We start from the raw sequence: 13,916 nt of genomic DNA on the forward strand, positions 1-13,916 counted from the left end.
GACTCTGGAAGCACAAGCAAAAAGAACACGAGGAAAATGTCACAACGATAGCTTGTCCAGAAGGCGGCTGCAGCTTTGAAGACATCCGCCTGGATCTTGTGAGGTTGCATTATCAAAGATTGCATGGTCTGGACTTGCCCGAAGTTTTGAAGGCTAGGTGTCGAGGTCAGAAACGCCGAAGACGTTCATAACTCACTCAGTCTGAGTACATGTATGTACTTTGGAGGATCGAGGACAGTTCAAATCGCAACGTGTGAAATTTGAGAGGCAAAGCCTGTCTCCTCGTGGCTGCGTTCATGTATCTTCTCTTTTACCAAAGAAAAAAGAAATCAAATGCAATAGGATCGAGCGCTTGATGTGCCTCCACTTGCTAGCAGCTGCAGTACCGAAGAGGCGCATACCGAGTGTGGCACATTAGGTAAGGTAGTGTATGAGCACTTTGTATTAGGGGACATATGGAAACCTGATGAGACACCAAACCAAGTTGAGAAACCGAAGTCCCACTTCTGACTCAGTCTTTTCCGCTGTATTCGGTAATACTGTGATACTAATCTGAAAGTTGTGGCACTGGCTGGTACACCACAGCTTTGTGCCTTGAATTGCAAGGAGTAGCCTTTTCCTTGGTGCCAAGTTCGGTGCATCGAACTCGCCGATAACCGGGTATTTGGGGGGCGAATGCCGTCATCTTTTGCTCAGTTGGTTTTTGCAAGACACGGAGGAAGATATTGACTCGCGTTGTCTCCCCTTTAGCATTTGTGTCAAAGCAGTTCAACACAAAGGCGTAATCTCCATAGAACTTTTTCTTCAAGTAGCGAATTCCGTGAACAACCATCAAGATCCCACAGGGCAAGCAAACAATTGATCCGAGACAAAAACCCGTCAGGGCTCCCATCGATACGGTTTTGCGGTTATCCATGATCCTGATGAAGTTGCCTTCGATGCCTTGCGTTGTCCAAGTGAAGATACGTGAAGGCAGCTCGTCGGTACAGGTCATGCTTCCACAATCTCTGAACCATCTGGGCGAGGGGGCAAGGAGACCCCATTCGTCGGGTGCCCAACCTTCATTCGTGCCATGGACTGTCTCACTGTGGCTGGCATCGGGCATTCTCCAGGCAAATAGAGATTCGTCCATCGCCTGACTAGACAATATCGTTTCCTGCAGACGCTGGAATGCGCGCGGCCCTTCGCCATACTGGGGCGTCATGAATACGTTGAAGATGCCGAGCATACTGTAAGTGATGTCTTCCTCTCGACTAGTAACTCGGCTTGCCATCCAACTCATCTTCGCAGCAATGCAAACTTTAGTAAAGTCCTGTAGGCCTGTCAAGTATTTCTGGGAAATACCGCTGGCTTTCTCCAACTGAACCTTGAGTTCTGTTCTTGTACCCATAAAAGTCCATTTTGTGTCATAGAACTCCAGATCTCGTGGTGCTAGCATTTCCTGCAAGGTCCATCCTCGATAGAACCACTCAGAAGGTTCTCCGCAGCTGATACGATTAAATATCAGAGGGTTCGCTTTCAGTTCGGTCTCAGCCAGAGTGGTGTTCACCTCAATATCAGAAAGGTAGACGATACACAGCTTTGAATCGCGATACCATTTGAACATGGAATTGATTGACTCGGTTTCCTCAGTGGTGCTCGACTTGTCGATACAGCACGAATCGATCCACATCCAATTGTAACCCTTGTCGCGCGCGGTGGCACAAGCACCGCGAATCTTGTCTAACGATAACGGAAGTGGTCCCGCGCCATTCTTGAGTTCTTCAGTATGATCGAGGAACTCATTGAACTTGATTTCCGAAGGTTGCCAGCGATGTGATAAAATGGCATAGCCTTCTTCGCGGTATACAGACTGTTCCCCAGACTGAAGCTCGAACGAGGTGGTGTTTATGAGTCTCATGAGTAAAGCTTGTGTTTAAGAAGGAGAGTTGGGTGCTTGAACCGGCGTCCTTGACGTACCACAACGATGACAACCACAGGTCGGGAAGGAGGAGATGCTCGTCTTTATTTGTAGCACGAAGGATAGCAGTTTAAGTAGTAAGCATGATGTGTCTAAAATCCTTTCACCTAGGAAGATCTGATCTCCTGAGCAGGCTGTAGACTCATTGACCAATGATGACAATCATTTTATGAAATGTATTTACTTAGCTGTAGTCAGATGGGAACCATTCGCCAGTAAGCGAGCCCATATGACGTGGCTGTGAGGCTAACCAGTGGCGATTGCTCTGCAAGGTACTTTTTCCGGTGTGAGGTTGCATCTCATGATGGGCAGGTGTGAATTCTTACATTTGCCTGTGCAGCGACACGGGATTCCAATGTGCAGATACTTAAACAACATCGAAGGTACTTATTGATTTAAGGTCTTGACGTTGTGCAAATTATTCATCTTGTGTAACATACTCGACCAAGTAATAATATTGAATTACTTCAGAAAGTACCATGTTTTGCAAGATTTACATGCTGAAAGCTCGCCGCCGTGAACAGCTAAGTCAAACCCCCCACTTCCTGGCACCCCCCTGTTTCTGGCACCCACAAAAACGATGGGATCACAACCCAACCTCCTCATTACTATTAACTATTGATCCTCAACCACACCCACTACAATACAACTGCCAGCCTCACTAGGGCATTCAGAGTCGCTGGATTCAGCCGTAATAACCTCCTTTTCACCCGCTTCGATTTGAGCCCGATGGATATCCCTGATGTTCGCAAACTTCGTGTTGGGATCGATCTGAACAGTCTTCCTCTTCCTAACTGCAGCGTTGGTAACTTGAGCCCTCAGGTGAGCCAGCTGCCGGGCAGCTGCCAGCTGCCAGGCCTGCTCTGTGAAGCCTTTTCACCTTCCTGAACAGCAGCCGTTGAGTGCTGGTATCATTGTCGAGTTGGGTATAAGCGCAGTTGACCGCTGAGCTCTGCCAGCTTCCTGGGTGTCGACCAGACCACTGCAGAGGAAGCAGAATCATGGCTCAACAGGGTAGTTTGTTGACCATTATGGCATCGCTTTTTGCCCCGACTGGTTGGTTTGGGTGTGGTGGGCTTAGCAGAAGGCTCAGGTAATACCATAGGGTTCATCAGGGCTTAACCATCGCTACAGGGTGTAGACCAGTCCACTTCCAACCACTTCTGATGTTCGAGACTGATAGACCAGCAAGTCGAGCCTTCTGGTAACAGTCCAGGAAGTTCCTTTTACCTATAATGGTAGAGTCGTTCCATTGAGACAAGTAACCGAGCTCCTTCCGATAGGCTGACTTAACAGGGCTGAAGACAGACTGGTCAAGTGGCTGGAGGACATGAGAGGAGTGTGGTGGTAAGAACAGTAAATGGATATTGTTAATATAGCAATTCACATGAAGTCTGTCGTCGTATGACTCCCATGCCCATCCACAATCAACAGTCGAGCCTCGCCCTCAGCCTCGGGCATAGTCTGTGGGATAAACACCTTCTCTAACCATTCAATGGCAGTTAAGTCTGTAGTCCAGCCATTATCTGTTGCTGTAAACTCCCACCCATCGTATGGAACCAGATGTAATGGAAACCACTGTTGTTGGACCGTCTTCCCTTGAAAATGATAAGAGGACGAAGTGCCCTACCCAAGGCTGAGATACACTCAATGATAGAGACCCATGCCCTCGACCCAGGTTGTTTTTGCGAACAGACGTCGTCTCAGCCATGCCCAGCACTAACCCATTAGCTCCCTGACCCTCGAGGATGCCAGTCTCATCCATATTATATCTGTTGGCTGGTTTGATGTCCTTGATCTCAGGGATAGCAAGGAACTTAAACCAGTTCCTAATGACCTCAGTAGATGCCCCATTAACGCGTCTAGAATCGATGGAACGACTTCTCTGAACCTTAATGATAGGGTTCCTTCTCACGAAGGCATAGATCCAGCCTTTTCCTAATGGTTTGGCATCCCCAGCAGCAGCCAGAACTCGCTCTGCGAATTCCTTCACCTGTTGGTGCGTTGGTGCGAGGCCCAGCGAAGCCTGAATGCGAACCCATTGTGCCAGCTCTCCTGGTCAGAGACAGCCTCTGCCAGTCAGCAAAGCCACTTTCCTAGTCTGACCACCTTGGAGACGTAGTTGGAGGTTGATCGTGGTATCCCATACCCAATGAGGCCTCTTTGACTCTTGCCGTTTGAGATGTCCTCGAGAGCCTGACGAAGCTGATCTTCGGTATATTGAGGCATTAGATATAGAAGAAGGTATGTGCAAAAAATGAGCCCATTTGGACTCGAATTGAAAATGTTGTGATAAAAGGAGGTTGGGGGTGGGCATTGCGTTGTGGTGGATTTTCGCGTTTTTGTGGGTGCCAGAAACAGGGGGGTGCCGGGAAGTGGGGGGTTTGACTTACTGAATACGAGGTATATGCTATCTACATGCGTTCATGCTTGCTCCGACTTGTTCCTGTCGCAGGTCCATCCCCCATGACAGGTCTCTGTAACTGCACAAGACAGCCTTTACTTGGTGTTGACAAAGTCCCAGCTGGTGACTGGGGCGTTCTGACCGGCGATGGTAGCCGTGGGACGGTCATAGAAGTACTGGACAGACGTCTCTCCAGCATCGCTGAGAATGCGCACGACAAAGTGGACGATGAGCTCCTTTCCAGCGTAAAAGCCCTTCACGATGAACGGAACCTTCAGGTCGAGCTCGGTGCCAGTCTTGGAGATGAAAGTAGCGCCCTCAACGCCAATCTTGGGGGTCGAAACACCTCCGCCGGTGACTCCGCTGTACCAGACCGTGGACTTGCCCGTGTAGTCTTCCTCAACCCAGAAGTTGAAGGCCCAGGAGGCGGCAGAGATCATGTTGCCGGCAACAACTTTGAAGGCCTTGCGAACGTGGGGAGAGGTGAAGACGCGCTTCTCGAGCGATGCGTCAATCTCATCGACGCTACGGACGGCGACGCTGTTGGCGACCTCAACGCTGACTGGAGCTTCGACACCCTCGGCCAGGAAGTTGACATCTGGAAAAGGGCCTCGAGATTAGCTTTGACTCCTTGACATATCTCTCCTGGGATTGAAAGACACTATTTGCGAAGGACGACTTGAAAGAGTATCTCACCTCTGGCCTCGATGGCGACACCAGTGTTGTCAATAGGGCTGGCGAATGCAGCGGAGGTAAGGGTGCTAGCTGCGAGCAGACCAGCGTAGAGAAACTTCATAATGGGTGCCATTATTAAGACTAAAGGATTGTCGATGGTTTTTTTGGTGTTGAAAGAGGGAGCTGGAATGGATGTGTGATGAACTTGATAGCTAAAGTCGCTCATGGGAAGTTCGCCATCTTTTTATAGTTCTAAAGCGAAGCGAGTTCAGTTGTTGTCGAGCTTTGCACTGAGGCCGGAGACATCCATTACCTTCAGTCGTGAAGCTGTCTTCATCTCATTGAGTTGACACTATTCCGGGCATCCCGTTAGTGACTTGGACGCTGAATATTCCGTGAAATCAGCTGAAGAGCCCCATCAAGAACCGCTCAGCTCATCCGAACTCTCCGTTGGCAGAGGCGCAATGTCTCCATCTGGTTCGTTCCCCCTCAAAGTTCAGTTGACACCACGACCGCATCCCATGTCGAAAAGCTTCACGATGAGAACAATCAAATAAGCATTCGATAGAAGCTAGCTCAAGGGTGACAGAAAGCTTGTCATGAGAGCATACTTCGAAGTGGATCGATCCAGCGGTAAAGAAACGACGGTTGAGACATCACCTACAAGCGTACAAGGTTCCATGGTAGCCAAAGACCTAGAAGCACTAACCTTCAAAGTACCAGCAACCAGTAGATTTAGGTTTGCTACATGTAAGTTAGCGGATTCGTCTTCCGGGCCTGTTATGAGAACCGCCGAAATGCTGCACACGTGAAGTACCAGAGGTCTCCTAGCTCCTCTGCAATATTGAGACTTAGTAAGCGGTCAGTCCACGCATGCATTGCTCATAAAAAGCATAGATGCCTTGGAGCAAGGCAAGAGGGGCTAGCAGATATGCGCCACCGAATGATCAAACTTGGTACACAGTTACAGAAGCCAATATCGTCGGCTTAACGTGTATCGCTAGTCGTAGCAACCTACTTTGGAGTTCATGTAGTAAAGTAAGAATGGTTGTACTACAAAGGACTGCCGACTACTCCCTCATGACTGGGATCTTGTTGCGAGCGCATCAAAGTGCCAAACCTCACGCTGGGTATCTTAACTTAGGATATGAGTCCGAAGGGTTCGTATCTTCGTGCTTCCGTTCATCCTCGCTCTGTCCCCACCACCTAATCATTGAGATTACTGATCTGCGAACTTTTCCGCATTTGACTTCGTGTACGAACATCCAAGAAAACTACGCGAGCACGCAACTTCTGTTGGAAGCTTGACATCAGATGTCTACGAACGTGGTTGTAATACCGCGAGCTAGCTGCTAAGCCATTGAAACTTTGGTGACTAACGCCTTAGGCTGCGGACTCAAATCCACACAAAAATCACGAGTCCACTTCAAACCATAATAACACCAGTGATCTCTGTTGAAGTCTCGGTAGTGTGAGAGCTCCAAGTGGAGCTATCAAGAAGGGGAAAGGATCTGGTACCAATGGTGCAATCAAGATGATGGAGTAACGTGATCTATTGGTGTAATAGCAGTCCCCAAGGTATCGCATTCCGCTTTTAAATTTCTATCCGCTCAAAATCGTCTTACGATCAGATGAGAACTCATCAAACTACCATCTGAGGTTCGGGTTCGAGTCAGTTGAGGTAAGGGCTACGAAGTTGTCCGCCTTAGGAATTCGGCAGGGCTTTCCTACCTTAGGATCAATTCTGGCAGCAAAGGGTCAATCGAAATCATCTATGCAGGCACTATGAAAGCCCTTGAACTTCAATCACACGTGAGCATAATGTGGATCTGGCACGATCGCGACTCAAATACCGGACCGAAAAAAGAGCAGTCCCGCAAGCTCATTTCGAGATTTGTCTCTAATAATGGGAGCTGCAACACAGAATCTCGCCGGTTCACGGGCCAAGCAACAACTTTCACTCAGTGGGACGCTACTTCAGCGTGCCCAATGACAATGGCACGTGAATGGGTACTGGCTCTAGTCACTCCAACTACTAATTTTACTGAAAGCTGAGAGCATCGACTCTGCAGGCATTTGAGCAAAGATAATTTCTCCATCGCCGAGTTATTACTTGAACGGGACATGAATTGGAAGCCTGGCAAATGATGGCGTTAGCGGTAGGTACAGATACAATTTTAGCTTTCTCTGAGGTCAATTGAGTTCAGGGCAAAATTGAGCCGTGCTCAGCCGCCAGCTGACATGGGCCTTCTCCTATGGACTGCATTGAGGCTGGTCAGTTCAAAAAGCAATGCATAGCGGACCGAACAACATAGCACCGAGCAAAAGTTATTCCTTGCGGCCAGTGTGGATTGAACACACGACCTTCAGATTAAGTGAGTGAAGTTGACTTCAGTCTGACGCTCTCCCAACTGAGCTATGTCCGCCGCCGGATGTTGTTGACGGTGGAGGAGGTCGTAGCACTGATGAATCGTGAGTTAGGGCTCCAGGCCCTGCGGGTCCAGGTCAGATGTGTCCCGGCACGGCAGCCGGAGACCTCATGCACCCGGGACAACCCAGGCCGCCTACAGTAAGCCAGCCGGTTGGGTCTTGAATTAGCCGAGATACACAAAGGCTGATGAGTCCTAAGTTCAACTCACTTGAAGGACTCAGGATTAGGTTTTATCAAGGCGAATGTACAGTTTTTCTTCCAGGCCTGATGGATCGCGGTCATTTCATGATGTCAAGACCCGAGACGAAATGCCGGATGCCAATGCAACATAAGAGAATCCGTTCCTTTCAACGACTTGTAACTTCTCATACTACGGGGATCGTCTTATCTCGTTGGTCCAAAACATAGCCGAAAGCCTCATCCAATATCCTCAAACCTTCCTCAATCTCATCCGCGTTCACAGTCACAGGAGGCGCCAGCCGGAAAACACCGCCCATACCCGGCAGGTTAACAACGTTACAGGACAGTCCCAAGAACATCGCCCTATCGGATACGGCCTGACCAAGATCTGATCCAGGTGCCTTTGTCTTAGCATCAGAAATAATCTCGATACCCTGAAGCAGGCCGCGTCCGCGGACATCGCCGATGCACCAGTACTTCTCCTGAAGCTTCAGGAGACCGGCCCGAAGCTGCTCTCCGCGATCAGTAGCGCGCTGGCAAATGTTGTCTCGCTCCACAATCTCGAGGACCTTGTTGCCAACTGCGGCTGTAAGAGGATCGTTGAGATGCGTCGTCAGCCAGAGGAAGCCGGCGTCTTTGCACCCTTGCGCGACCGCGGCGGTTGTACTGACAGATGCCAGAGGTAGGCCGCATCCCAGAGTCTTGGACAAGCAAAGAATGTCTGGGACGGTATTGTCGTGCTCGAACGCGAACATTTGGCCAGTACGGCCTACACCTGTCTGCGCCTCGTCGAGAATAAGCAACATGCCACGCTTCTTGCACTCCTCACCTAGGCGCTTGAGGTAGCCCTTGGGCAGGTCGAGGATGCCTCCGGTGGAAAGAATAGGCTCCATAATAAACGCAGCCAGAGAGCCAACGCTCTGCCTATCAATCATAGACCAACCAAAGTCCATCTCCTTTTCCCAGTCGTAGGCGCCGTCGGCAGTGCGGAAGATGGAACGGTAGGCGTAAGGTGCGGGGAATGCGAGTTGGCCCGGCATTACAGGGCCACCGTTCTTTCGGCCGGCGGAATAAGTTGCGGAGCCGGAACCTGATGTGAGGCCATGATAACTTGCCGACATAGCGACGATTTCGAATTTGCCGGTGTGGAGCTTTGCCATCTTGATGGCGGCTTCTGTGGTTTCTGAACCAGTGTTGAGGAAGAAGGACTTTAAGCAGATCTTAGTCAATGCGATCCAGACAAACTGAGCACCGTGACCTGGGCGTTACCTTTTCAAGAGGAGCGGGCAACAGCTTGCCCAATCTCTCGGCGAGATCAGCAACTGGTTGAGTGATCATGTTGCTGAGCAGATGGTCGAGCTCAGCAACATACTTCTGAACGACCTCCACGATTTCCGGATGTGAGTGGCCCAATAGAGAGCTCATTTGACCAGACGTAAAGTCCAAGATTTGGCGACCTTCAGCATCGTAAAGCTTCGTGCCCTTGGCTTTTGTGATGATAACGGGAGAGTAAGGAACGCCCGTTGACATCAAGTACTTGTCGGTCTTCGCCCAGAAGGCGGCTGTGCTCTCAGTAGCCATGATGAAAACTTGCAAGACAGATAATAATGCTCGTCAGAAGAAAAAGAGATCGCCGACGATGGTTCACTTCATTTACGTCTAGATCTTGAAGGGCCGTGAGTATTTATCTGGGCTGATAACAACATGTGTGAGTTTACCGCGGGTAGCGGGGCTGAGGGGCAACTCAACTTGCCCGAGGACGACACCTTTCCCGCGGAGTATATCAACAGTCGCGTCTGTTCTTGAGCACAAGCCTCTCTCAATCTTGTCCATTTTTCCGAGGAAGTTGGCCACTGTTATACTCTCAATAATTATTACATGTATTGGTCCGCAAACTGCGACAGTGTGCATGTTAGGCTGGCAAGCCTAAACATCGGCCTGCCTATTCTTCATCCATGTTTCAAGCTCGCCAATTCTATCAAGTAGCCCAATGTGTTCCACATAGGCGTCTGGACGAACGTAGACGTATCCGGGGTTGTCAAACCCATACAACTTATGCAAGCTCCCGTCTTCGTCAAAATATCCCAGATCTTCTTGACTAGAGATGATGTGGAAATCAACAGGTCCGCAATCAGCAGCGGAAGCATTCAGCTCCTTCTCGGATGCGAAATTCTCGCCCAATCCAGTAAATAAGAGGAGCTGATAGTCCAAAGAACGGAAGATATCATGCAGCTTTCCCTGCCCGTCCGGGCCTATCAAGGTACCGTTCGGCGCTCTGTCCCCTCCACGCACTGGACCGGTGAAGCTGCTGCCAGTAGCCACAATGTCGCTCTTCCTATAACGGATGTGGAGTTGGGATGAGAATCTGTAAGCCATCTTCCATCGATCAGAGTCTTTGAATATGAGAGGTTGAACAATCGGCCCCAGGTAGTTCCGAAGGAAGGTGGCAACAAAGTTCTGTGATGTCATGACTGTGAATATGCGATCGGTCCTAGCGAGAACTGTCTTTCCGACTGGTGACCTCTCGTTGTCATACGTATCGAGAAAGTCGGGATCCCTTCTGTGTTTCAGGACTTCCGCCAATTTCCACCCCAGGTTAATCGAGTCTTGTATGCCAGTATTCATGCCCTGACCGCCAGCAGGGCTATGAACGTGAGCAGAATCACCTGCCAAGAACAAACGTCCATCCCGGTAACTGTTGACCCCGTGATTGGACAGATGAAACTTGCTCAGCCAGATCGGTTCGAAGAGCTCTCCTTGATCTGGTGCCATCTTGTCGAGCTGGTCTTGAAAATCCTGGAGTGTTGGGTCTCTGTCTGTCTTTTCAAGCCAGCTGCTCCCAGCGAGGCGGATAATATCATCGTCGAGCGGAATGACAATGAGTGAGCCCTGACCAAGCATGAACATCGCTTTGCCTGCTTGGGGTTGCTTCCACTTGACGCGACAGTCGCAAAGGAGGAACTCCTGCGGATATTCTGCACCCTTGAACTGGAAATTCGTGCCAACTTCCCGAACGGTGCTGTTTGATCCGTCTGCGCCGACGACAAATTTGCAACGGAGACGTTCGACTTGCGATCCCTTCTTGAGTGTCACCGAAACTCCGATCTCATCCTGAATAATTGATTTTGCCGTAGTTCCGCGTTCAGGGAGAACCTCGGAAACCTCCTCCAGGCGTTTACTCAAGAAGCGCTCCGTCTCGGGTTGTGACGCCAACAAGGGGCGAGGAAAGTCGGTTCCGTACTCGCACGCGATTCCATCGGAGCTGCCGAAGGTGATGTCAAGGACGGGTTTCTGGTTGATCCACGTCGCTATGCCGGTCGGTTGCCGTGCCCGTGAGATGAGTTCCTGGATATCTCCATAGCGATAGAGTAACTCCTGTGTCCGAGGCTGCACCACGAGCGCTCTTGATTTATCCGATACCTCGTCTCTCGATTCCACGATCCGGAAGTCGACGTTTCTTGCTGCTAACTCAATGGCTAACGTTAAGCCTGTAGGACCTGCCCCAACGATGAGGACATCGACTTCTGACATACTGAAATACCCAGATTCAGATGAGCAATGGGATCAATCAGTGCGTGTCACGCACGATTGCAATAGGCATTGAATGCAAGACAGGTTCTATAGAATCAGAACAGCTTACCTGGATTCTATGCACAGACTGTGATGACGTTATGGATGACGCAGGTCTCACGTCTGTGGCTTTCAACTACGGCTCTCGATTTGGCTTACTGTCAACACTCAGACAACAAAGACGTAGTCATGAAACAGCTCTAGTTGACTCCCCTGGAAAATGCTTAACTCTTGATCCAGCTGGATGTTCTGGCTCTTATCGCCGACAAGAATTGCATACGAGAACGATGGCGCGTGAGAGAAAACACGCTAAGGCATAATTCTTTCTTCTCCGAAAATCTTGCGCTCAGTAACTTGGCAAGAGTTTCGGTTCACTATCTCGAAATTTCTCCGTGTACCTAATCATGCTGTATTTTCTCCGATGATCTCGCCGACAAGGTTCAGCAATCATACTACATCCTCTGCTTGTGAGACACCCAGATGGAGAGCCCTGACAAACATATCTGCTAAATATATGTAGTTTATTGCTAGTCGTCTCCGAAGCGGCGCCTTCGACGAACGACTGTGACAGCATGTAGACGCAAATTTTATTAATCCGTGCCAAATTACTTAAGTACGTCTTCTCACAACGCCACAACAAGTTTTATCTTCTTATCACACACGAATCATGGACGGAAACATAAGGAGGACTGGGACCAAAAGATGCATGGCTTTGGGCATCAACATCCATGCCTAGACACAGTGATCACGGCACGCCGCGCCTGTTGGACATGCATCTCGCTGCAGCGAAGGCAACAGTAATGCACCAATTCTTCCATCTGGCATCTAAGCAAGCAATAATATGGCAGGTTGGAAATCTGGATTGGTCTGTTGGTTCTCGATGCTGCAAGCTGTTGCCGCTGAAGCGCTGATTTGCTGACCCGCTGCCGGAGGCCATCAATCGACTCCACACACACTTGCAAGTTGTGTTACCCAACAGATGAGCCAACAGTAGCAAAAGTGTGCTACAAAAGGAGAGGGTTTTCTCGTCCGAAAGCTGTCGAAAGTTGATCAGGCTTTGCCACTCAGGCTTCTCCTCTGCATAACCTTACTATGTCCGAACAGACTTTCCAAATCGACCCCAATGGGGACGTTATACTGGTTCTTCGCAACCCTAACGCTCCCTTTGCTATTTGGGACACAAGCTTGTGCTCTGGCGAAGAGAATGCGACGAAACTGTAAGAATCCTGCTAATAATCTTAGCATCGCTACTACGGTGACTCTGACAAAAGACTAGCGGCCCGGCAGTCGATACCTTGGGCTTGTTTTGCAATACACCGAAATTTCAGTTTAACGTTAACTACCCATTGAGATGGACCACGGTACTCCAAAATGAACCCGAATCGACGCCCCCTGACAGCGATGGCGACTGGGGGACGCTTCGGAGTCGCAAAGCAGCGAAGAAGAAGAAGAATAAGGTGAAGAAGTCACTGCTGTTTGAGGATCGCCCGGAAGCTCGACAAAATATTGATCCTGAGGTGCCAAGTGTTGACTTCATATCCGCTGGTCCCTCTGAGTCTAGTGGTAACCATGCTCCTGCCTTAATAGAGGCTGAAGAGGCTACCGAAGTGACAGAGGCGTACGAAGAGCCGCACCCAGAAGTATCCCGAGAGTCAGAGACGGAGGCAGAGTTAGCGACAGAGCCAGAGGCGCCCAATGAGCCGGTAGCAAAATATCTTGTATCTTCGAGGCACCTGGCTCTAGCATCTCGCTACTTTTCGGCCAAGCTTTCTGGCCCGTGGAAAGAGGCTGCAGTCAAACACATTGATGGCTGTTATCACATGGACGCAACAGATTGGGATTCCGAGGCATTGCTTATTTTGATGCAAGTCATCCACGGAAAGACACGAAGTGTGCCCCGCCAGATGGATCTCGAGATGTTGGCAAAGCTAGCGGTGCTTGTGGACTACTACGACTGTCACGAGGTCACCGAAATTTACTGCCCTGCGTGGATTGGGCATTTGAGAAACAAACTACCAGTAGATTACGGTAGAGACATGGTTCTCTGGGTCCTGATATCACATGTTTTTCAACAAGACGACATCTTCCAACAAATGACACAGGTGGCAGTGTTGAAGAGCGCCGGCCCTGTTCGAACAATGGAACTTCCAATTCCATCTAGCCTCGTTGGTAAGGTCTCTGCCGTCGATTCTCTTTTCATTGTCGCTGAAATTGTCGCAGAGTTGGTAGATTGGCGCAGACAAGATGCAGTTGAGTTTATCTTGGAAGTGCTTCACAGGCTGCTTGACTCGTTCCGAAACGAAACTGCCGGTTGCAGCTTTGAATGCAGCAGTATTCTTCTGGGTGCCCTTACCAAAGAAATGGACAAGCACACGCTACTCAATCCTAAGCCAGCAAAGCCTTACTCAGGATTATCCATTTTGGATACGGAGAAGATCGTCCGGGCCTTTCGTTCCCCAGTATGGAGTAGCGACTTTTCTTATAGACATTCAGCAAAGCACTCGTGCAATCTGCTCAGCATGATAGACTGTTACCTCAATGCAGACTTCGACAAGAACAAAACAGGCTTTCACCTGTCTGAAGTTTTTTTGCAGCATATCAATGGGGAGGGGAAACGTCTGGAAAAAGGGAAGACGAAGTCATGTTATTAAGGGTTTTGGGACAAACCCGAGGTTACCTAGGTAGTACGTGATATA

The 13,916-nt window shown here is 49.6% G+C and overlaps 6 protein-coding genes across 6 annotated transcripts; 1 reads left to right on the forward strand and 5 right to left on the reverse strand.

The window, feature by feature from the left end:
- Nucleotides 1–547: 547 nt before the first annotated feature.
- Nucleotides 548–1,390, reverse strand: HER10_EVM0009387 (HET domain-containing protein; the record flags this gene model as incomplete). Its single annotated transcript, XM_035478876.1, has 1 exon — nt 548–1,390. One exon carries the CDS (start codon nt 1,388–1,390, stop codon nt 548–550), a length of 843 nt encoding a protein of 280 aa, XP_035337532.1.
- A 3,069-nt stretch (nt 1,391–4,459) lies between these two features.
- Nucleotides 4,460–5,172, reverse strand: HER10_EVM0002233 (uncharacterized protein; the record flags this gene model as incomplete). Its single annotated transcript, XM_035471954.1, has 2 exons — nt 4,460–4,962; nt 5,061–5,172. 2 exons carry the CDS (start codon nt 5,170–5,172, stop codon nt 4,460–4,462), a joined length of 615 nt encoding a protein of 204 aa, XP_035336960.1.
- A 2,663-nt stretch (nt 5,173–7,835) lies between these two features.
- Nucleotides 7,836–8,543, reverse strand: HER10_EVM0002245 (aminotransferase class-III; the record flags this gene model as incomplete). The annotated part of the gene is made up of 1 exon (XM_035471965.1): nt 7,836–8,543. One exon carries the CDS (start codon nt 8,541–8,543, stop codon nt 7,836–7,838), a length of 708 nt encoding a protein of 235 aa, XP_035336961.1.
- A 34-nt stretch (nt 8,544–8,577) lies between these two features.
- Nucleotides 8,578–9,231, reverse strand: HER10_EVM0007651 (aminotransferase class III; the record flags this gene model as incomplete). The annotated part of the gene is made up of 3 exons (XM_035477201.1): nt 8,578–8,705; nt 8,741–8,858; nt 8,920–9,231. The coding sequence occupies 3 exons, from the start codon at nt 9,229–9,231 to the stop codon at nt 8,578–8,580; spliced, it is 558 nt and encodes a 185-aa protein (XP_035337379.1).
- A 189-nt stretch (nt 9,232–9,420) lies between these two features.
- HER10_EVM0006358 (FAD binding domain-containing protein) lies at nt 9,421–11,256 on the reverse strand. The gene has a single exon (XM_035475945.1). The coding sequence runs from the start codon at nt 11,179–11,181 to the stop codon at nt 9,577–9,579; it is 1,605 nt and encodes a 534-aa protein (XP_035337282.1). The 5' UTR covers nt 11,182–11,256; the 3' UTR covers nt 9,421–9,576.
- A 570-nt stretch (nt 11,257–11,826) lies between these two features.
- HER10_EVM0013283 (uncharacterized protein) lies at nt 11,827–13,871 on the forward strand (the record flags this gene model as incomplete). Its single annotated transcript, XM_035483209.1, has 2 exons — nt 11,827–12,437; nt 12,497–13,871. The coding sequence occupies exons 1-2, from the start codon at nt 12,313–12,315 to the stop codon at nt 13,869–13,871; spliced, it is 1,500 nt and encodes a 499-aa protein (XP_035337859.1). The 5' UTR covers nt 11,827–12,312.
- Nucleotides 13,872–13,916: the final 45 nt, after the last annotated feature.

The sequence above is a fragment of the Colletotrichum scovillei genome (genome assembly GCF_011075155.1).
Source record: "Colletotrichum scovillei strain TJNH1 chromosome Unknown Contig00002, whole genome shotgun sequence".
NCBI lineage: Eukaryota > Fungi > Ascomycota > Sordariomycetes > Glomerellales > Glomerellaceae > Colletotrichum > Colletotrichum scovillei.

Excerpts from the sequence above, each read along its gene's own strand:
- HER10_EVM0006358 (XM_035475945.1), bottom strand. The coding sequence starts at position 11,181 with ATGTCAGAAGTCGATGTCCTCATCGTTGGGGCAGGTCCTACAGGCTTA.